The 23922-nt window shown below is 50.7% G+C and overlaps 1 protein-coding gene across 2 annotated transcripts in view; it reads right to left on the bottom strand.

The window, feature by feature from the left end:
* TBCD (tubulin folding cofactor D) overlaps positions 1 to 23922 on the bottom strand; it is a 160181-nt gene that overhangs the window by 125073 nt on the left and 11186 nt on the right. Inside the window, exons 4-9 of one of the 2 annotated variants that reach the window (XM_040456752.1) lie at positions 23818 to 23919; positions 21079 to 21225; positions 18904 to 18959; positions 15821 to 15953; positions 5528 to 5573; positions 4003 to 4135 (exon numbers count right to left, since the gene is read on the bottom strand). In XM_040456752.1, the coding sequence (XP_040312686.1) occupies positions 4003 to 4135; positions 5528 to 5573; positions 15821 to 15953; positions 18904 to 18959; positions 21079 to 21225; positions 23818 to 23919 (617 nt within the window). The remainder of the gene's footprint in view (positions 1 to 4002; positions 4136 to 5527; positions 5574 to 15820; positions 15954 to 18903; positions 18960 to 21078; positions 21226 to 23817; positions 23920 to 23922) is intronic. The other variant, XM_040456753.1, reaches the window with a different exon arrangement.

Here is a 23922-nt window from a genome sequence, read left to right as displayed (position 1 = left end):
ACAGGTGACAACCTGGACCCACTACTGGCATCTGAAGTAATGAAGGAAGTGGGGAGGGGGCCGTCTTTGTAGGGCTGACCTCTTAACCTGAGGGATCAGACAAGATTTCCAGGTGGACAGGGTCAAAATGGAGTTTAACTGCGGGACACCCAGCTGGAGTCCCAAGAACAGACTGGTGTGGGGAAAAAAAGCACCTCAGAGTTGGGGGTCAGAACCAGAGGAGCGGCAGGTAGCTAATCCAGGGAGAGTAGCCAGCAGCCAGCACAGAATACGCTCACGGTGACAGATCACACACAGTGGCTGCCGTCCTTGTCCCTGTTCTCCTCAAATGAGTACACATGCCGATTACTCGGTGGGAAAAGTACTCACCTTAACCCTCAGTAACCACAAACTATAAAGATGACAGACGCGTCAGGGGCCAATCGGATCTACCCTTCCACCACAAACAACTCCAAAACCTGGACAAAAGTCGGCCACTGGCACCCACGAGAGGTCAACCAAGTACAGGCTACAATTGTGCACAGCAAGCAGGTGCCCAGGTGCACCCCACCTTCACACCCCTGCTTCGTCCCCAGCAGTACTTCTTTGTTTTCTGAGAGAGAGAGAGACAGAGAGAGAGAGAGAGAGGAGAGGGAGAGAGAGAGAGAGAGAGAGAGAGAGAGAGAGAGAGCGCGCGCACACATGCACAAGCAGGGGAGAGGGACAGAGGAAGAAACAGAGGATCTAAGCGGGCTCCACACTCAGTTCAGAGCCCAACATGGGGCTCAACCCCTTGACCCTGGTTTCATGACCTGAACCAAAACCAAAAGTCAAATAATGCTCAACAGACTGAGCCACCCAGATGCCCCCATCCCAAAAGTACTTTTTTTTTTTCCAACGTTTCTTTATTTTTAAGAGAAGGAGACAGAGTGAGTGGGGGAGGGGCAGAGAGAGAGAGGGAGACACAGAATCTGAAAGCAGGCTCCAGGCTCTGAGCTGTCAGCACAGAGCCTGACAAGAGGCTCGAATTCCTAAACCATGAGATCATGACCTGAGCTGAAGTTGGCCGCTTCACTGACTGAGTCACCCAGGCACCCCCAAAGGTACTTTCTAAACCCCAGCACAAGAAAGGAGGGTCCAAGCAGAGAGCAGCAGTTTTGCTGGATTGAATAAAAAATATTCATGACTACAGAGATGGCTAGTATTTGGGGACAGATGTTGGAGAAAAAGTAGCTACTGAGAAGGAAACCACAATTCTGCACAGAAGTCTCCTTGGATCCCTGGACAACCTCTCAGATGTGCAAGAGCACGGCAAGACCCAGAAGCACCACCTGAGAACAGCCGGGAGGCTGACAGCTGAGCTGAGTTCGGAGGTCATACAATGCTGGGGAGTCACTGAGATGGGGGCCCAGCAAGGGGGACCAAACAGCCATGCACTGGAAGTGAGGAGCACACTTCACCAAGAGCTATGCTCCAGGGAGAAGGAATGGAAAGAAGTCCAACCTAACAAGGACTCAGGAGGAGGGTGCAGGACCAGTGAGTTACCAGCCTGCCAACAGGCTTGCTCCTCATCAAGGGAAGACAGCCAACAGCAGAAGTGTACTGAAGATTAAAAAAAAAAAAAAAAGAAAAAAAAGAAAAAGAAAAAAAAAAGTACAGGGGTGACTGGGTGGCTCAGTCAATTGAGCATCTGACTTCGGCTCGGGTCATGATCTCACGGCTCATGAGTTCGAGCCCCGCGTCGGGCTCTGTGCTGACAGCTCAGAGCCCGGAACCTGCTTCAGATTCTGTGTCTCCCTCTCTCTCTGCCCCTCCCCTGCTCATGCTCTCGCGCTCGCTCCCTCTCTCCCTCTCTCTCTCTCTAAAATAAATAAACATTTAAAAAATTCGTTTTGGTGCGCCTGGGTGGCTCAGTCTTTGGGCATCCGACTTTGGCTCAGGTCATGATCTCACAGCCCGTGAGTTCGAGCCCTGCGTCAGGTTCTGTACTGACCACTCAGAGCCTGGAGCCTGTTTCAGATTCTGTGTCTCCCTCTCTCTCTGAACCTCCCCCGTTCATGCTCTGTCTCTGTCCCAAAAATAAATAAACGTTAAAAAAACAATTTTTTTAATAAATAAAATAAAAAATAAAAAAATAAAAAATTTGTTTTCAGAAATAAATAAATAAGGGGCACCTGGGTGGGTCAGTCGGCTAGGTGCAGGCTTCAGCTCAGGTCACGATCTCATGGTTAGTGAATTCGAGCCCCACATTAGGTTCTGTGCTGTCAGGACAGAGCCTGCTGTGGATTCTGGGTTTCCCTTTCTCTCTGCTCCTCTCCCACTTGCACTCCCACTTTGCACTCTCTCTTAAAAAATAAATCAGTAAACTTGTCGTACCTGTGATGGTCAATTTTATGTGTCAACTCAAATGGGATACAGAGTTCCCAGCTATTCGGTCAACGATTATTCTGTGTATGCCTGTGAGAGTGTGTCTGGATGAGAGTTCACATTTAAACTAGTAAACTGAATGAAACAGACTGCCCTCCCCGGTGTGGGTGGGCCTCACCAAATCAGTTGAAGACCCGAACAGAGCAAAGAGGCCGACCCTCCCCTTAGTCAAAAGGAATTCTTCCTGTCTTTAGACTCAAATGCCATCAGCTCTCCTGGGCCTCCAGCTTTCTGACTCACCCTGCAGATCTTGGGACTTCAGCCTCCACAATCACATGAGCCCATTCTTTACAAGTCTATGTGTATGCACACACACACCCTCTCACCCTGTTGGTTCTGTCTCCCTGGGAAACCCTAACGTATTACTGAAGGTTTTCTCTACAGTTTTAGAAACTAACCACCAACATTTAGACTCACAAACAACTTCTCACAGAATAAGCTCTATGACCCAAAAGCTAATTTCAGTAAAACATCACTAAGACATACCACAGTTCTCTGGAATTTACTGTAACCTGAGACAAAGGCTGAGCTGAACCTTGCCAAGCAATTCCTCCCAAACCAGTCAAATCGATACTTGAAATAAACTGAACACTGTTAGCTCTCTCCAGCCACCGTGGAGTCACACAGAGGCTCACGTGCACTGGAGACCCCACTCCACCTGTCCCCCACCACCCCGGCCAAGGAAGGCACCGCTGCCAGCCTCCCAGGAGGCTGCGTGACGGGCCCAACAGGTGGACTCACGAAGCCGCCCACCCTGAGCCACGCACCTTTGCACGCCTGCATCAGCCGTGAGAGCCTGGGAACGTGGAGTTGGTGGGAGCTCTGTGTGCGGAACACCCAGTCAACCTAATCAGGGCTGACGACCAGAGACGAGGGGAAGGGGTCGGCCTCTGCAAACCCAACAGTGGGGACGGCCCGACGCAGCGGGCTGCAGCTGCATGGTGGTGGAGGCCTGCAGCCGAGCCTCAGGCAAGGAGGTCACCGACCAATACTTCAAATGCAAAAAATGAACAAAGAGAAAACTTGCTTCTTGTTACTCAAAAACAAAACAAGGGAACTGAAGACCGTGAAGCACACAGTATGGGGAGCACAGAAGGGCCTCCTTCCACGGGAGGCACTGTCACAAGCCATCTGTCCACTGAAGCAGGCCACCTCAGACTGTGAAGTTCCCACCCGCAGGCAGAGGCAGCGTGGTTTTCTGAACCGGCCCTGAGAGAGAGCCTGCTCTCTGTGAAAGAACCTTGTGTTCAGTCTTATCATTACTGGAGCTTTCCCGACAGTGAGCCCAAACCGGTAGTCATCTTGCACCTGAACGTCACATGAAATGCAGCAGCAAACTTTTCTTGTCACCACTCCACCTTCAGTTATTCTAACCACGAGATGTAGGGACAGAAAAAAAAAAAAAAGGAGATGTAGGGACAGGAAAAAAAAAAAGGAAAAACTTTTCTTTTCAAAATCAGCAACACTGTTGCAATGGAAGCAATGAAACGAAAGCAGAAGGGACACAGTCTTCCTTCCCCGGCTGCCCAAACCCAGGCAGTCACCACACCAGCCTCACCCACAGGCGCTCGGGCCGCTCAGGCTTGGCCTACCAACCTCCACTCTGCCACCCGGGGCTTCAGGAAGGTCAGTCCCAGCCGCTGGACGAGCTTCACTCCAAGTTTCCGGAGCAGGGTCTGGTTGCTGCAAGGGAGCCTGCAACCCGCCAGGCGCTCGAGAACCGTCGCGGCTGCGAACAACAGCACATGTGGCTCAGTTTGGTGGGAAGGGTTCCCCACGGTCTCCCAAACACACTCTGTGTTTGGCATCCACGACGTGAAAACCACAGGTGATCCTCAGGTCCCCCCAGATTCAGTGTGATGGCCTGGGCTGGACCACACCAGAGTTCCATGAAGAACCCCGACCTGATCGCACGTCACTTATCGAGTGTAGCTCGAGTCAACCCTGCTCAACTTTCTGGCTGTGAGCAGTAGCGTGTAGGCTGGCAGAAGAGGATCCCCAGAGAGAGGGGAGACCACGCCGAGCAAACAAGAGCTTATGCAAAACGTGGCGGGCGAAAGAACACGCCATGGATTACAGGAGACGTGCAGGCATGACGGGCCTGATGGGGCAGGGTCCCTACAAACAGGGAAATGGGTGGTCAGGCCCCTACGCTGCCAAGGCTGTTGGGGGGAATGAGGTGGGCGCCGGTGGGGGGGGGGGGGAAGGGCCAGGAGAGCACACAAGATGGCATTTCGTATGAGAAACAAGGAGGGCAGGGTTTCAGGACAAGTTGTTACAGCATCTGAAAAATTTCCCCAAAGACCCAAATGACGTGCAGTGACTGACCTGGGCATGAATGACGGTAGCACAGAGCAAACCCCGGGTCTGTGTGTGCAAGTCTGCTGAGGAGGGTGTGTGCAGACATTGGGCAACTACTGCTCATTTTTTCAGGTGTGACAATAACATCAAGGGATGTTTCAAAAATGTCCTATCTTTGGGGGATACACACTGAAACAGGTAAAATAGAGAGGTCTGGATGGGCTGAGGAGGAGCACGGGAAACAAGGTACCCATGAATTAAAACCGTGAAGCCTGTGATAGAATGTGGGGGTCGTTACACACGCTCTCTCCCTTCACGCATGTATGAAATTTTCCATACTGAAGGTGTTTTTAAAAAATAGGCGTTAGTATTCAAAAGTTGTTCACACATCTTCTAAAACCTATAACTCCAAGAAATTTCTCTTGGTCCAAGTAGTAAACCTCTCTGCGGCAAGAATCACAGAACTTATTATCATAAATTGAGGTTGTCTAAAATTAACAGAAGGGGGCAAAGGGTCAGAGACTGTGACCGTGGCTACAGGGAGAATTCAGCTGTGACCTCAGGCTGTGTCCACATCACCAAGTCTCCCAGAATCAACACCTGGCAGACGGGGATCAAGAACCCAGATCTCCCACACCAGGCCTAAAAAATCCAATTAAAGCATACATGCACACCTAAAACAAAAAGCCAAAGAACTATGACAGCGTCCAAATACAGCAAGTTACAGACTTTGTAACTATGAATACAGTTTGAAAGAGACACACTTGATCACGTACAGAGACTCACATCACAAACACACCTTGTTACAAGTGAACCTTACCATAGGGTAAACAATCCTCACGTTTTCCATGCTTAAATATTTGCGCCTAAAAAAAAGAAAAAATTATATTAAATGTTGCAAATACAAATTTAGAACATAAATTTTCAGAACAGTTCACTGCATCTTCCATAGTTTTATTTTAAACATCACAAAAGAACAGAACAGTCTCTGTCATGAAAAGGGGTGACGGGAGGCGGGAGAGGCAATCTTCTGAAAGGACATCGCCAAGGAGTGACACAACGAGAAGGCCTTTCATTTAGGGAGGGCAAGGTGTCACCTCTGACATGTGCCCCAGCTGCCATTAAGGACATGAGCCTTAACAGGAGAGTGGAGAATCTCACTGGGTATTTTTCTAATTAACTGTGTATACGAAAAGAGATCGGGGGTAGAAGTTACGGGCCCAAGCAGCCCTCACGAAGGTAAGGAGCCCACACGCTCACCCCTAGAGTGTCTGTCATTCTCAGTCAGCAAGTGAGACAGGTTCCCCATGCTTCTCACATACGTGAGAAGCCTCGTCCTGGGGGCCCTGGCATGGTGTCCCCCACCCCATCTCCCATAACCAGGGACTACCTCCAAGCGCACAGGCCTCACAACCTCCAGAATGCTCAACCTAGAATTTTACCCTCCACTTTCGGGTCTGAAAGAAAAATGGTAATTCATACAGGCATCCAAGCCCCTTAAACAAAGAATCCTACACTGAGCACGTCTAAGAATTTCTTAGGGTTTCTTCTCCTTCAGAAACAGTATTTAACCAGCAAAACGAGAACTGCTATGTGGACCCAGGAACACTAGACTCCCCGGCCCCCCAACACTAGGTCCTGACATCAAGGAAGTGCTCAGCCCTTCGAGTGCCCCCACTGTGTGGGCTTCCAGCTGAGCACTGCCCCCACCCCGTCAGCACCAAGGGACAGACAAGGTACCCCGTGCCCGGCCTGTCAGAACCCACAGAATCCACACACACAACAGTGGCTGCAGTTTTAAGCCACAGGCTTTGGGGTGGGCTGTTACACAACAGAAAACAAACTCCCTGCTCAGGAAGTGCACCCTGTAGGCAAGGGTGCTCCTGTCTAACCTGGACGGCAGATGCCACACTGGAGGTGGGATGGGGACACGCGGCAGGGCCATGAAGAGGACCCGTCTGTGCAGAGGGTCTGCTGGGATGCACGGTAAACAGCCCGGAGCACAGCTGACACACTCAGCAGTTGGTTAAAGTGTCCTTTGGGCTCATTCACCAACTAAACTAATAAGAATTTAAAATATTATGAAATACCAAAAGTATCTCCCATCGTTCTTTATTTGCCAAATTCCTTACTCAGTCTCAACGAGAGAACAGAATAAAAGTGGTGACAAGTTCCCAGGAGCGCCGGCACGCGTCCCCACACAGAAGGGGATCGGCACCGAGGCAGGCCACGGCCACTGTCTGGACGAGGAGGAAGCCACGCCCCATCTGTCATGGGTGCGAGGAGCTCTATTCCTCTGCTCTTCCCAGCCCTGAACCCCACAGGATAACGCGAGCGGTCTGGACACGTGAACGGTCAAGGAGTCCCGACTCCCTCATGAACAGACTCGAGGGCAGAGGGGTGGAAAGGGAGCACCAGAAAAAAATCTACAAAGGGCTTTGTTTTTGTTCATTGGCCTGTTTTACACATAAAAATGGGGCATCTTCACCACCATTCACTCGGGGAGCGTGCAGCCACGCAAGACACAGGAGACAGTGAGGCTCCACGACGGGAGGGAGAGGCCACGGGAGAACACTCTCGTCCGGAGGGGCTTCAGCACTCGCCAGCCAGGCCACCAAGCAGGAGGTGTGCTCCTGTGCTCATGGAGGCAGGAAACAGGAGCCAGGTGAAAACCCCCGGTGAGAGCACATACTTTGCATTCAAGATTGGAGAGAAGGCCGCCTTGCAGCCCAGGAACAATGACCATCAGGTCTGTTTCTGTTGTTCTAGAAACCACCACAGCGGCAAGGTGCAAACAAAAGGAGTCTCTCAGTAATCTTCTAAACTACCACACCTTTCGATTGCTACCCACCCAGGCCTGCTTTTCCCCAGCTTGCAAACCAGCTTCCCCCCCTCGGGGCATGTTCTCCAAGCCTGTGAATCACAGGTTGTCAGCTGCTTGGGAGCCAGTCCGCCCTGCTGCTAAGCAGGACACACTGGTCTAGGGCTCCCTGCAGCACCACCGAGTCAAGGCCAAGAAAAGCAGCTCCACCCAGGACCCGGGAGGAAAGTCCCCCACACCACACCAGCTCAGGGGTGCCGCTTACAAGCACCTGGGAGTTCTCCTGTGTGCCAGTGGGCACATTCTCAACAAGCCCGGCACCTGCTGGGAACCTCTATGTGGGGTCCTGTCCCCAGTCCCCCAGAAGGCGTGACAACATAGACACACCAAAAAGCAGTCAGGCCAGAACTCAGGCAGGAGGGGCCCATCCCTCTGTGAGCGCCTGACTCTCGTCCCAGTGCTAAGGAGAAGCACCGTGCCCCCTCACAGCTGTCCTGCCTCACACAACTGGGACAAAATGTAAACACGATCAAAACTGGCACAACCAGTTCCAGGAGGGTCACCGGACAGAGCTCAGCCCACGATCCTCACTTGTGCCACCGCAAGCCCACCCAGGGCCACATCTTTCATGGAAGGCGGCCACGTCAAAATGGCTCCATATCTTTAGGTAACAGCCACAGGCCCTTCGTAGAGGAACCCTAACACAGGCAGTAGTTTGGAGGAAAATACCCTCGTACCACCACCAACTAGAGCCCCCTGCACCTGCTGGCTTACAACAGTACAAGCGAGTAGCACTTGAAGGAGGCCTGCCACCTCGCCCAAAATTAACAGCAAGCTGATGGAACCGGTCGGAGGAGCACTGCGAAACACAAAAGCAGAGTGTCCCGAGGGCAGTGCCCACCCGGGCCGACCTCCACGACCAGGCCCTGGCCAGGGGGAGGCCCACCGGGCAAAGGGGACAAGCCAGCCAGACCAGAGGCACCTCCAGCCCCCGGAAGATGCATGACATCTCTCTCTTCTCTCAAGTGTGACCACCCCTTGGACCTCCCCTGTGCCCACCTCACAGGAGCCTCGTCAGACTTCATAACCTGAACTGCCACGTAAAGGCCTTCAAGCACCCTTAACAGAAGTTCAAACACAAAAACTGAAAGCTCTGAACGCTGTCCATTAAGGGGCTGGAATCCACCCGTAACAGCAGCAGACACCATCCTGCAGCCTCACGAGGCAAGAGACCCACAAGAGGCTCTTAGAGACAGGCCCAGAAACAGGACTTCAGTCCCTCCCAAGCAGGTCTTTGTTATTCCAACTGGCTTCAACAGCTGATAATTTTAGATAAAAATAACTGGTCCTCAATTGGCAAGTACCAAGAATACTGATCACACGTCGCCTAACCTGCCTAAGGCAGGACGTATAAACCATGCCAAAGACACAACCGTCTCAGAGAACTTAGAAACCAGTGGGGCTGGAGCAGTGTGGCCACAGGCTCAGAAGAGGAGCGATGTCCCCAGTCTCGCTGGCGTCCAGGCAGGGAGGGGGCCTGGGTCTCTTGCACTCCAGCCCCCAGCCCAGCAGGAGGAGAGGGCTCCCGGGCCAGGAGGCCCACAGGAGGCCCCCACCCCTCCAAGGGGAAGCGAGGAGAGGAGTTCCAAAGAGGAGGATGAAAAGCACAACTAGACGGGCTTCGGCAGGGCCAGAGACTTGAGCAACAACGCCCCTGGCAGAAACTACTAAGAAGAGCCTCTGCGTTTCTGGCCCGCACCTCCATGCTCCGCCCCTCTCCTGACCCAGGGTACCCCTGAGGAGGCGCCAGCCCAGAACGCAAAACCCTGGGGGAACCCACACAACCAGCCTCCTCCTCCTGACTCTACCCAGTGCCCGGCCCTCTGACTGGAGAAACCTGGAGGACAGACCTCCACAGGCTGTCTACCCTCTGGCTTTGGCTCCCCCACCGCATACCTGGGCCCTTTCGCCACTGGTTCTCCCGAGTGGCACCACTGAAGGTTGTGGAGACAAAGCACAGCTGTGGCCAAGGACCCAGGAACCGGTGCCTCCACAGACAGGGCCAGCTCCCGTCTAGAGAGCCGTGCGCTAGGCCGAGGACGGACCGTTGGCACAGGACGGAGGATGGGCCACGGAAGGGGCAGCCAGTACACCTGGCGAGCACTGTGCCAGGAAGGCAGGGCCAGGCCAGGGACACTTCTAAGCGCCTCAGCCACATGGCCAGATGAGACTAGACCCAGGCCTGCCCTCGAATCCTTGTTCGTTGCTGGGCCTCATGACACAGGCTGGCAGGAGGAAAGAAAAGAGACAGAATAACAGGCACGATCTCGGACTCATGGCTTCTGAAGCACAGCAGGTGCACAGAACTAGGGCTCCGGGACCACGGAAAGGAAGGTCAAGGGTAAATCAGGGAGCAACACCAGCCATCCACAGACGGCAAGGACACAGAATGGGGAACACCTGCTTAGAAGGAGGGGTGAGGGTGGCCAAGTCCCATTCACCTGAGAACCCAACCACCACAGCAGTGGGAGCTGTGAGGCCCTCGGACAGCCTGCACTGGAGGCCACAGGCCAGGCTGGACAGAGGGCACCGGCCAGGAGACCTGCAGCTCTCGGCCAGCTCCACACCTAAGAGGCAGGGAGAGCCTATGACAGACAAGGCCCCTCCCCTCCAAGCGTGGGCTCTGCTGGGCTGCCTCCGAGCGTGCACCTGTCCAGGACACGTCGCCTCCTCACACAACAGGTGTACAAACCAGGCCCGCCACACACCATGCATGTTGCAACAAGACTCATGCCACCATACTGGCGGCCCCGCGTGAAATGCTGAGTTATGTGAAATTAAAACTATCAGAGTTGGCTGCTCCATGGATTTAAACCCACAAGGAAAGTGAAGGTACCTGCTTCACTCGGATTCACAGGGGCACGTGAACAGTACATAAATGCGCGCACGCACACACACATGCATGCACACACACACACGTGCACACACACAACACAGGAAAACGTACAGTCAGATGGTTCTTCCCGTATCTTCCTCCACCCAAAGCCCTGCCCCAGCAAGGGCCATGACTAAAAAGCCCGATCTGGATCATTTGTCCTCCGGCCAAACTAAACCTTAAATGAAACCACAGGGCACTACTCTCCAAAGAAGCCTACAAGAAATCAAAGCCTACGTGAGAAGTGTCTTGGATAATCAAGTGGCTTCTCTACATCTTCAAAGAGCGTGACATGCACTAATTAGCCTCCACGCCACCCTCTGAGGTAGAGGGTTGTTATTTCCCTTCTGCAGGTGGGGAGCATGGAGCAAGGCACTTCACCTCTGCCTCGGGTCACGGGTGTTGCTGCAGGGAGTCCTGAGGCTCAGGACCAGCCCACAGCAGATCAGCCTCCCTCAGGGCAGAAAAGCACCCAAGGGCAGAGCCAACACACCCTGGAGCCCGGGACATGCATTTCTGGTACATCCTGCCCTTGCTGGATCGACAGTCACTCTACTCTGGGCTAGACACTCCTCTTGTTTACTCAAACTATATGCAAAACCAGAGTGGCTTCAGTATTTCTCCTCACACACTCTGGTGCTGCAGATGGGATAACCTGATTTTTAAGGCTGTTAGCAATGAAACCTTTTATCCTTTAAGGAGAGGTATGCTTTCATCAATGATAAACTAAATAAAACAACCCTCATTGTGAAGGAAGGATGCAATCGTAACAAATGGCAGAGGAGAGTGTTTTGTTACGACTCATCACACCGGCCATATTTTTATGTAAGAACTCTGTCTTCAGCACTCAAAGTCCACACCCACGTCCCAGCCATCACAGGGACTGCATGAAGAGAAACCCCACATCATGAGTCAGTCCTTACACTCTTCAGTCTGAGCAGTGAAAGCCAGGAGGGCACAACCACCAATAAGGAAGCAGAGGTACAGCATATACAAATGATGACCGTTTTCAATTGTTAACACTGCGTTTTCCTTCTCTGAATTTCCTCAATTTGCAATAATCCTAATGCTTATTAAAGCTGGACTCAGGGCACCTGGATGGCGCAGCTGGTTAAGCGTCTGACTTCGGCTCAGGGCATGATCTCACAGTTTGTGAGTTCGAGCCCCGTATCGGGCTCTGCGCTGACAGCTCAGAGCCTGAAGCCTGCTTCAGACTGTGTCTCCCACTCTCTCTGCCCCTCCTCAGCTAGCACTCTGCCTCTTTCTCGCCTGCTCTCTCTCAAAAATAAACATTAAAAAAAAATTTATAAGGCAGGACTAAACAAGAGGGACCTTCCAATGATGTGAAGAAGCTGCCAGTCTCCCACTCCCCACCACAGAAGAGTTAGAATTCGTCACTGCAAGAGGAACATGCTTCCAGGAAAATAAAATCAAACCCTAGTTTCGATGGTGCTTGTTACAAGTTCACCTGTCTTGCCTAACTCGCCCTAATGAACAGGTGGATAGAAATGAAGCCAAGTGCATCAAAGGAGACAGACGAAATCCGAAAGCACAATACACCTGCAAGTTTCATCATGCACCACGGACGCCCGGCCTCTGCTGTTCAGGTCTGACGAGCTCATGGCGAAACCCGCTCCCCGCTTGGGAGAGCCCAGCACCCCACACCACTTCCTCCTGCCCAGGAGGCAGCAGCAGCAATTAGACCTAATCACTGCTTTGAAAAGGAAAAAGAGAAAGGAAACGAGACATGAGATTCCAAAAAGACCCTAGGTTTTCCAGAAGAAACACAGGGGCTTCAGAAAGCTCCTAAAAGGCTGTGCTGGGCCCTGCAGGCCATTGTTTCCCAGCAGCTCCATTTACTCACTTGCCAGGGACTTGGGCTGCCCCATCAGGCAGCTGCCCACCTCGCCGAGGGCGCCTCTCCAGACAGCAGACGTGCCACTGCCACAGTGCCCAGCTAGGAGACGGGGCAGGAAAAGCCTTTGAGAAAATCTCCTCGTTCCTCAGGAAGAAGAGAGAAAGAGAACTTCCAGTGTGGCCTAGAGAATCCACAGCACCGCCCCTCTCCTGGCTGGCCCTCTCCACTGAGAGGGACGCTGACCCACAGCAAGGACACACCAACAGCCTCTCCCACCCAGCACCAGGTTTTGCTGTTAAAGGCGTATGAGTCCCACTTAGGAAGAAGAAACAGAAAACCTGGGGACAGCCTAGAGACAAGCAACAAAATGATCAAAAACATTTTAAAAAAATAAATAAAAGGTCCTATGGGCAAAGCAGCTGCAGAACTGGACGTAAAGGGGTCCCCATGCCCTTCTCAAGCCTCCAGGAAGAGCAACGGAGCCCCAAGAACTTCAGTCTGGGGACAAGGGAGCCAGCAGGAACTCTCGAGGGTGGCATGAAAGCACAGACCCACCGTGGTCTCCTAAGGGGGACCTGCCTCCCGGCTGCCAGCCCAGACAGGGGCCACTTGGGCCTCACCTGCCTGCAGGTCCCTAGGGAGGTCACAGCAGGCTCCAGCCCACAGCCTAGGTACCCTGATGGTCCAGCTGCCCCCATGCATGTGAACACAGCTGTGGCTCCTGGGGGAGGGGGGGGGCAGCTGCTGGGCAAGGGCTACAGGAGACCCTGGGAGCCCAGCCCAAATGCAAATTCCTTTCTAGGCTAAGAAGATCTAACAAAGGACGGTAACCACAAAAGCAAGCTAAGTCGAATGTGCCTGCCCCTCCAGCGCCCACACGCAGGCGGGTCTAGCATTCTGCCCTGCAGGCCACAGTGGACTGACAGGTTCCAGCTACATTCTGTCAGACCTTCCAATTGTTTCTCGTGGCCTAAGACTTCTCAACATGACTCACGGCAAAAAATTAAGGAACCCACTTACACCTAAACCTTCAAATAAACCATCTCTACCCCATCACTCCTCCTCCACCGAAATTACCTAAAACATAAATGCACACTGCCCCCCGCCCTAGGATTCAGGCAACAAAAGCCTCACAGACACACAAGTGAGCCCTGCACCTCCCCCTCCGATCCCCTTCCCCGCCCGGGACCCTGCAGGCCAGCTTCTCCCTGCACAGACTCCCTTCATAGCAATTACAGCAAAAATCCCAATAAAACCCTTTTTAAGCACCCCCTCCACACACAGCTGGAGTGAGCGCCACCTGAGGGCACAGGCTGATACCCCATGTCTCAGCAACATGATAAGTATGCGGCCATGAGAAAAAGTAAGACTTCAAAAACACAGAAAAATACTGAAATTGTTAAACTAGAAAAAAAAAAAAACTAGTTGTGTACCCAAGGGAACTGAAAACATATGCTCAAACAAAAACTTTTACAAAAGTTCAGGTTAGCGTTATCCATAATAACTAAGAACACCCATACGATGGAATATTATCTGGCCATAAAGAGAATGAATTAGTGACACCAGGTACAACGTGGGTAAACCTTGAAAACATGATGCTAAATCAAAGAAGCCAGTGACAGAAGGTCACATGTACAACTCCACTTATATAAAATATCCAGAATGAGCAAATCCAGGAATAGACACTAGATTAATGGCTGCAGAGATGAATGGGGAGTGACTGCTAATGGGTGTGAGTTTTCCTTTAAGGGTGATGAGAATATTCTGGAATTGGATAGTTGTGATGGGTGTCCGACCTTGTGCATACACAAAATAATCGCTGAATATACACTTTAAAAAAGCAAAGTACTTATGTGCTTTATATCTCAATATTTTTTTTTAAGTATCATACAACATATCACATTCATTTATAGACTGAAAGAAAGCTTAAAAAACAACACGTCACTCAAAAAAAAAAAAAAAAAAGAAAAGAAAAAAACGTAGGGGCGCCTGGGTGGCTCACTTGATTGAGCGTCCAACTCTTGGTTTCAGCTCAGGTCATGATCTCACAGTTCGTGGGTTCGAGCCCCACATCCCGCTCTGCGCTGACAGCGTGGAACCTGCTTGGGATTCTCTCTCTCCCTCTCTCTGTCTGCCCTTCTCACGTTTCTCTCTCTCTCTCAAAATAAATAAACTTTTAATGTTTATTTTTGAGAGAGAGAGAGAGAGAGAGAGAAAACGAGTGGGGGGGGGAAGGGAGGGGGACCAGAGGTGGGCGTGTCCAATGTGGAGCTCAAACTCACAAACTGTGAGATCATGACCTGAGCCAAAGTGGGACACTTAACTGACTCACCCAGGGGTCCCAATAAACATTAAAAAAAAAAAAAAAACAAAACCCAGCACCTCAACAGACTACAGGAATTTGGAAAATGTTTTATTTTTCCAGGTTTCTTTATGTCTTGAAATAGTCTCATCATTTGAAAGGCTGTCCTTCGTGAAGACAACAGCAATGTGGACAGAAACATGCCAAGGAAATTCCTGAGAGAGGCCAGGCAGTCCATGCCCTGTGTGCCCAGGGCAGGGTGTGCAGTGAGAAAAGGGCTTTCCCTGGGCCCCTGAGGCAGACCCCACTGTTATCTCCTCTCCTCCCACATCCTGTGCCCACGCCCTTGGGTGATAACACCGTCAGCCCCACTTTCCACCGGCCCTCATGGCTCCCTACACCTTGTCCCAACCTGAGACAGCCAAGGAAAGCACACAGGACAACACCCAAGAAAATGACATCACACTGAGTCATGGGTCCAAACACCTCCATTTAAACACAATCCAAAATGCCCTGCTCTCGGGAAAGTGGGCCACAGGATTCTACAGCTTCAGAAATGAGGCCAAGAACCAAGTCTCACCCGCGGCGGGTAAAGAGCAGAGAGCGGGCATGGGCCCAGCAACGCCCAAGGACCATGAGGACAGAAGGATAGCTCCAGGGCCTGGGCGGCCTCCCGTTTTCTGGGGACTGTCCTCCTCACTAGCACTAGAAAAGGCAACGTTACAGACAGGTGAAGCAGGAAGTGGAGAAGGGTGGCAGGGAGGGCACCAACCAGGGCACTGGGGGTGGGGGCCAGGTTTTGTATATAACACGCTTGTCACAAACACCCTGAGTATCTGAACAAAACCAAACGTGAAATCACCTGCCTTATTTCATCAGAGCTGATTCGATAATTATACTCCATAACACAATTACACAGCAGGAAACCCAAGGAGGGCACGCCCTGCCCACCTCCCTGCCCACCTCCCCGCCCCAGCTCTGTGGACACTGCTGCCCCCTGGTGGTGATGCAGCAGGCTGGCTCAGGCCATCTCCTTCCCTGGAACAGAAAGCCCTTTGCTGACAATGCAAGGACAACCCCGGGTTATAAAGGGCAGTACTGTCCATGGGGGTTCACTATCTCTTACTATGCTCAAGCTACTTCAGAACGGAATCAAAAGTGAAGAGAACTTGTCCCCTGCCCTGGGGCAGTGTTTACCAGGGCCTGCAGCGTGCCATCCATGGCAATGACCCCCTCGATGGTCTGGAAGGAGGAGCGAGTCAAAGTGTGCAGGCTCCAGTCCAGGAAACCTGCCATCTTCTTCTGCTTGACATCAGGCCGTGTAACAAACCTGCCAGAAGGAAACAGACAGTTCAACCAAGGCCCCAACTGAAGAGAGCTCACCTCTTTCTGGCCCACCACATCCTCCCCCTGAGATGGCCCTCCAAGCCAGGACGTCTGTCATCTGTAATGTGCATTATGTCCTCCTTTCATGACACACACTCTAGGACACTGTCGAATCTAAAACACCAAGACACCTCCCAGACCGTGGCCCTTAGGACGTCATTCCCCAACATGACCTCTCTGAGGTCAGACACAGGCCCTACCACCCCCATCTCGTCCCTCCTGGGTCCCCACTCATCCTGAGGCCCCATACACTACAGGACCACCTTGACCTGTCACCGTCAGTGCCCAGGAACACCCCCCAACACCTACTACTCAGCCCTTCCCTTTCCTTGGCCCAACCCCATCCCTTCACCTCAGGACACAGTACCCCCATACGGCGAGGTCTGGCCCAGCAGCAGACCCAAGGCCCTCTCCCCCTGCATCTGCCATGGGTCTTCCTTCTCCACCCCTCCACCCAATACCGCACAGCCCCATGCAGAGCCCACATCTGCTCAGACAGCACATACTGGACCTGCCGCTAACACACCTGGTCTGAGCTGGCAGCCAGCCCCAAGCCCCACACCAAAGCCTGGGCCCCCTTTACTCCTCCCTAGCCAGTCCACATGCCAGGCCCTCAGCTATCTGAAAAGGGGCTCAGGTTAAGCTCACACTCTGCTGGGGCAGCTTCCACTCTGGGGGCAGAACACAGGAAACAAGCAGAAAACACGAAGAGACAGCTGGAGATGAGCAGCCTCTCAAGGAGACATGGGACCAGAAAGCATCAGGAGGTAGGACTTCACAGTCCCTCCAGATGCCCCCCACAGAACACACTTGGGGGGCTCTGCACTTATGCTGTGCAAACCTGCTTTGCGACGTTCTGGCCCATTTCTTCCTCATGTCACACCGGGTCATGGCTCACCTCAGAGCAGCGCTCAGTGTGGTCCCGGCACCTACCTCAGCAGCCCTGCAGGAAGCTCCTGTCCCAACTAGAAGCCCTCCCACCTCAGAGCCCTCTCTTCCCTCAGAAGAGCCCACTGCCGGGTGTATGAGAAGATGCTCAGCCATGCAGCTACAGCACCGCCCATTCTAGAACACTCTTGAGAAGCTGGCTACACAGCACCAGGATGTAGCCACCACCTGGCAAAATGGCCAGAGCATTTTTAATGTGCTGAAAACCAGCCTCCACTATGTGAAACATGTACTCATCCTGACCACTAGATGGTGCAGCAGAGTCCCACCAAGTGGTTGGATCTGTCCCCAGGTCACCTTTCCTGGAGGACATCAGGGAGGGAACAAAGGTTGAGGGTTTCACCTCCCCAGCCCCTACAAACACAATGCTCCACAAAGTCAAGGGCAACATAACTCTACCAGACCCTCAGGGTACCTGGGCAGCTCAGCTGGTTGAGCATCGGACTTTTGATTTCGGCTGGAGTTATAATCGCATGGTTCGTGGGTTCGGGCCCCGCGTCGGGCTCTGTGCTGACAGTGCAGAGCCTGCGTGGGATCCTCTCTCTCTGCTCTCCCCACCTCCCTCATGCTGATGCTCCTGTGCTCTCTCTCTCGCTCTCTCTCGCTCTCTCTCAAAATAAATAAACGTTAAAAAAAAAACTATCAAACCCTCAGTATTGCTGGTAATAAAAAATAGTAAGTCTACGTGTCCCACCGGGGACTGCAGAAACAGCAATGTGTTCACATCATAATCGCGTTTCGGAAGAAGACGGGATGAAGCTCCAGGCCCAGCTGCTGGCACCCGGTACGACAGGCGTGGGCGCCCACATGCCCATGGACAGGACACACAGACAGACAACAGGACAACAGGCAAAAGCAGTCACATCTCTGGGAGATGAAGGTACATGTGGATTTTATGCCTTATACTTTTATTTTCCAAGACACAGGATTATTCTTACAATTAAAAAGAAACTGTTTTTTAACGAGAAACCTCTGTCCAGTGAGTATCACCCTCCCCCAGGTGAAGCGACACCGGGGGCTCACATGTTTGCCCCTCACTCCTGCAGTCAGCTGTTCTCTTCAAGCCCTGCCCTACAGTGCACCAGGCACCTGCACAAATCCCTCATCCCACACCCCACTGCCCTACAGACTAAGGGCTTCTCCTCCCACTTTGGGGAAGAAGGTCATGGCATACACCTAAGCCTAAGGGGACCCTGAGTGAGGTGTTGCCCGTTTTCCCAATCAAAACAGCCAGAAGGTTTTAGACCCATTTTCAACTTTCACAAATGTAGAAAGGGGAAAGCCAAATTTTCTAATTTATTTACTCCATGCACTTATTTTAGGCCACAAAAGATTAACTTAGAAAAACTGCTTCCTTCGGTTCTCACATCTCGTGACACAAGTTTACATAGCCCTCATGCACATCGCTGGGGATCTTCAGAGCAGCCAGGCCTGCTGTTAGGGTCATCTCACCCAGCTCATCACAGCTCATCTTTACCTGCCTCAGGCACAGCCTGATTTTTAGTCAACAGAGAACGTTTGGGGATTTTTACCCTAAGCCACAATGATCCAATCAATATCACGATCTCCATAAACCACAGCGTTTATGGTCACTGCCGGGTGACCTTTAAAGACTCATCTAACGGCCACCACCCCAAAGGTGAGCCCTGCCCCACCTGTTGTGAATCTGTGCTCTGTGGATGGGCCCATCAGCTGACCTCCGTGAGCCCCTAGCCAGCACCATCAGGTTCAGAGGTCTCCTCCGCCCAAACAGTGTCAATGCTCCCTCAAAGAAAGAGACAAGTATTGGGCAGTAGGAAAGACTTCCCCAGGCCCATCAGCCCAGAGACCTCCTCCCAGGTAACACAGACACACAGGGAACACAGAAGAGTACGTAAGACAAAACCTCTCTGAACACACCAGCCACACATCAACAACACAGCTGGGAGGGGCCAACAGGTACTTACTTGGACACGAGGACAGCAGCCGCATCTCGGGCCTTGTCGCTGACAACCAAGTAGGTCTAAAGAAAGGATCGAGGACGGGCACCGTTACACACAAAATACAAATCTCCGGGACCCGCTCACCAGCCAGTCCCACATGCAGCAGCCTCCAGAGAACCCAGGCTGGCGAAGCTTCTAGGCAGAGGCCAAATTCCGAAGCTGCACAAGCCCCCCCTAAACTCAAACCACAGTTGCCAGCAGCTGCCAGGAGCCCAACAGGCAGGCACCCCACTGCACACGGCGTGTGGCCACACTCCTTCAAACACACACGTGCAAAAACAGCACAAAAATGAAACCCATACGTGTCACCCGACTGTAACAAAGAATCACAGAGTCCAGGAAGCACACTCGGGACCTGCAGGTGTGTTACATGCAGAACCAGGAGGCCCCGCTCAGACAGAAGAGCACCCAGGGTTAAAACAAGCGACGACCTGTTCTTTGGAGGCCTGCCTTAAAAAGTTTCCAGTTCTCATCTCAACTAACTTGGTCCCAAATGATACACAAAAGACCTTTTTTCTGGGGGACAATCGCATACCCAGGGCCAAACCTCTAGAAGTGGACTGCTGCTCACCCGGCAGCGCCACATACGAGACGGGTACACAGAGGTGTGTGAAGTGGCTCCTCATCACCCCACCTCTCACAGAACACAGCTGGAGACCATCTAAATGTCCGTCCGTATGAGAACAGGCTAAAAGCCAGGGCATGGCAGAGCACCTTTCCCCTTAGAGGTTACGAGAAAACGTCTGCTCACTGGTGGGACACTGAGCACACACTCCCAGGGAAGCAGCGGCTCGCTAAGCACGGACAGCAAGGGCACTCTGCAGCGTGGGGGCGTGGAGCACAGGGAGGAGCCAAACTGCCTGACTTCCCATGTGGACCCACCGTTTATGAGAAATTGAACCAGCTAAGTTACTTATTTTTCTCGACTGATGCCCACTCAGTAAAACGAGGATAAAACGAGTTAACTGCTGGGGCGCCTGGCTGGCTCAGTCAGTGTAGCGTGTGACTCTGGATCTCAAGGTTGTGGGTTCAAGCCCACGTTGGGTGTAAAGATTACTTAAAAACAAAAAAAAAATTTTTAAATCTTTAAAATAGAATTTAAAAAAAAGAGTAAACTACCTCATCAACCACGATTACATGGATCAGTATACTAAAGATGATTAGAACAGTGTCTGGCACACAGCAGGTGCTCAACAAGCTCGCCTGCTGGTGCTCACACCCAGTATAATCCTTCCTGTGTGAACTGTAACACACTGACATGTCTCCAACAAGAGAAGTTGGAAAGGGGTGGGACGTCACTTTTGTGACTTGGTGACACGTTATCGTGACTTCCGTCTCGCTAGCAGACCCTGCCCCTTGCCAGCTTGGAGAACATGCTGCCACGTTTTGGGGGGTGGGGGGGGGGTGTGTGATGTCACATGGCAAGAAACAGCCAACAAAGCACTAAAGCCCTTGGTCCAACACCCTCGATGGTCTGGCTTCTGCCAACAGTCCCGAGAGCACGGACGCAGACCCTGCTCCAGGTGAGCCTTGCTGAACCCTGACGCAGATCGCCCTGCATAGTCACGTCCATATTCCTGACCCACACAAACTGTGAGATGATAAATGTGTGTTGTGTTAAACCACTCAAATTCAGGGTAATGCGATAATTTGTCTATATGCATAACATTTGTTTCAGAAAAAGTCTGAAAACATATACAAGTGTCATTATCTGTTGGTACCAGAATTTGAGGGATTCTGCTTTAATACCTTTCTTGCTCTGCTTTATTTTCTAGTTTTTCTAGATTGATCATGTATGATTTATATAATGTTAAAAATTAAAAATTATATCTAAAATTGACCTTCGTTCTCTTACAACTGCCCTCTGAAATCTCTTGTACGTCATTACTACGCTTAACGGAGTAGTATTTGCACTACCTACAAAACAATGAAATTCGCTCTAATTCATCCTCACTCCTATGTGAATTATACTTTCTAAATAAATTACGAAATGGAATTTTACCTCACTGCAAGAGTAGTAACAGCACTTCAAGAAATATAAATGTCAAAAGTGTACCTAGTTAAACTCTAATATCAAGACAGCATGAGAATGGAAAAGAATGCTAATTAGCAGCTAGCTATTTGCAGGATCACGCTTACCTCTGCTACTTCGAGAATACGGTCCATTGTGGACATTCGAATCTGCCCAGGTGGAGCGACGAGGTTCCCATCGAGGCGAGAAAAATCAAAAGGAATCAGGCAGGTCACGGAGAGCCACAGTAAAAGCATGTAGCGAGTCTCCCAAGTCTAAGAAGTTAAATCAAAGTAAAATGACTCCTGTTTCAAGCACAGAGGTAACCCGCATGCCCCACTCACAGTCCTACTGCCCTCCCTGCCCACACAATGCAACCACAGTCCCTTCAGATGCTGTCACCCCAGAGCCTGGAGCGCACCCCATCGTGAGCCCCTCCCATACCCCACCCCACCACACACACCCTCTGTCATACAAACTTAGCTGGCTACTTCAGCAGACAAAAGAAATAGCAAAATGAACAAAGAAAAATCATGATACATCAGTACGATGGCTTCTCATCACCGGCACCCTTCAGCACACATTCAGCCTTTTGAGAAAGTGTAAACAGATAAAAAAGCAAAACACTTAAGAATAAAGAAAACTATTCTCAAATTCCAGTTTAAAGAGAAGTGCCCCTGAAAAAAAATGCTCAACATCACTCATCATCAGGGAAATACAAATCAAAACCACAATGAGATACCACCTTACACCTGTCAGAATGGCTAACATTAACTCAGACAACAACAGACGATGGCGAGGATGCAGAGAAAAAGGATCTCTTTTGCATTGTTGGTGGAAATGCAAGCTGGTGCAGCCAGTCTGGAAAACAGTATGGAGGTTCCTCAAAAAACTAAAAATAGAACTACCCTACGACCCAGCAATTGCACTACTAGGCATTTATCCACGGGATACAGGTGTGCTGTTTCGAAGGGGCACATGCACCCCCATGTTTATAGCAGCGCTATCAACAATAGCCAAAGTATGGAAAGAGCCCAAATGTCCATCCACGGATGAATGGATAAAGAAGATGTGGTATATACATACAATGGAATATTACTCAGCAATCAAAAACAATGAAATCTTGCCATTTGCAACCACGTGGATGGAACCGGAGGGTATTATGCTAAGTGAAATTAGTCAGTCAGAGAAAGACAAAAATCATATGACTTCACTCATATGAGGACTTTAAGAGACAAAACAGACGAACATAAGGGAAGGGAAACAAAAATAATATAAAAACAGGGAAGGGGACAAAACAGAAGAGACTCATAAATATGGAGAACAAACTGAGGGTTACAGGAAGGGTTGTGGGAGGGGGGGATGGGATAAATGGGTCAGGGGCACTAAGGAATCTACTCCTGAAATCATTGTTGCACTATGTGCTAACTAATTTGGATGTAAATTTAAAAAAATAAAAAATAAAATTAAAATAAATAAATAAATAGGAGTGCCCTTATTTTAGGTAGTCAATAAAACAAGATTCCACTTTGGCCCTGGAACAATCCCTTCGGGGAGCTGGGGAAATGCTCCCCTACATCTAAGCTGAGATTGGGCACGTTCAGAAACAGCTCCCTGGGTGATGCAGTTGTGAACCGTGTGCTCCGTGCGTAAGGACACTCCCACAGCAACCTGATTCCCTGGAGGGACCTGCGAACAAGGCTGGCCATCCTTGGGCAGCTAGGAACCTGAACTTCAGGAGGCTTCCCAGCATTCCCAGGGAAGGGGGACTCTCTGTGCTTGGACTATCTGTACAAACCATGTGGTTTATGTTGAAACCCGCTTTCCTTTTGGGAGTTTGGAATTTCAGTCCATATTTGGCAGAGTACCCACGTAACCAACCCCAAGAAAATTCCTGCACACTGGTCTCTATGACATTCACATGGGCAACACACGACTCAGTGCTGGGGGAATGACAAGTGCCCTGTGTGACCTGAGAGAAGACTCTGAAGCTTGCTCCTGGTTTCCTCCAGACTTCACCCCATATGCCTTTTCCCTTTGCTGGGTTTGCTAAGAACCAGTCACAACCATAAGAACAACTACCTGTGGAGTCCTACAGTGGTCTTAGGGAATCATCAAACCTGAAGGTGATCCTAGGGACCCCCAACATAATTATATTTCAAGTTTAAAAATCTAGATGGTTGACATACTTTTCACCACACTGAATGTAAGCATATTTTTTTTCTTTATAAAGACATATTTTAAAAGTAAATAATTTGGGGTGCCTGAGTGGCTCAGTTGGTTAAGCGTCCGATTCTTGCTATCGGCTCAGGTCATGATCTCACAGTTGTGAGATCGAGCCCCGCATCGGGCTCCACGGTGAGCATGGAGCCTACTTGGGATTCTCTCTTTCCCTCTCTCTCAAAAATAAGTAAAACTTTTTTAAAAATAAATAAATAAGTAAAATAGTAAAATAAAAAAATAAAAGGAAATAATTTAGGGCACCTGGGTGGCTCAGTCAGTGAAGCATCTGACTCTTGACGCTGGCTCAGGTCGTGATCGCACAGTCATGGGATTGAGCCCCATGTCTGGCTTCCTGCTGAGCGTGGAACCTGCTTTGGATTCTCTCACCCTCTCTCTCTCTCCCCTCTCCCCTACTCACTCTCTCTCAAAATAAACGTTTTTTTTTTTTTAAGGAAATAATTTAAAGTAACATATAAAAAAAGAGAAAGCCAAAAGAATAAAGAAAAGAGAGAGAGGGACACAAAACAGCATAACATAAAACTGAAGGAAACAGGAGGATAAAGCTCCCAGTAAGGAGTGGAGCAAACAAGGGAAGAGAGGAGGGAGAGGGGTGGGAGTGAAAAGGAGGAGAAAATCACACTCACTTCATGGTCTCTAGGATTTTGATTTGTAAACATATCTAAAACAGGTTGTACATCAGCCACTTCATGAGGAAATAAACGAAGAAATGTTTTATATCCTCGAACCTA

Source organism: Herpailurus yagouaroundi, unplaced genomic scaffold, assembly GCF_014898765.1.
Source record: "Herpailurus yagouaroundi ecotype Mexico unplaced genomic scaffold, PumYag 217, whole genome shotgun sequence".
Lineage (NCBI taxonomy): Eukaryota > Metazoa > Chordata > Mammalia > Carnivora > Felidae > Herpailurus > Herpailurus yagouaroundi.
Note: the sequence above shows the minus strand (reverse complement) of the source record. Positions and strands in the feature narration are given on the sequence as shown.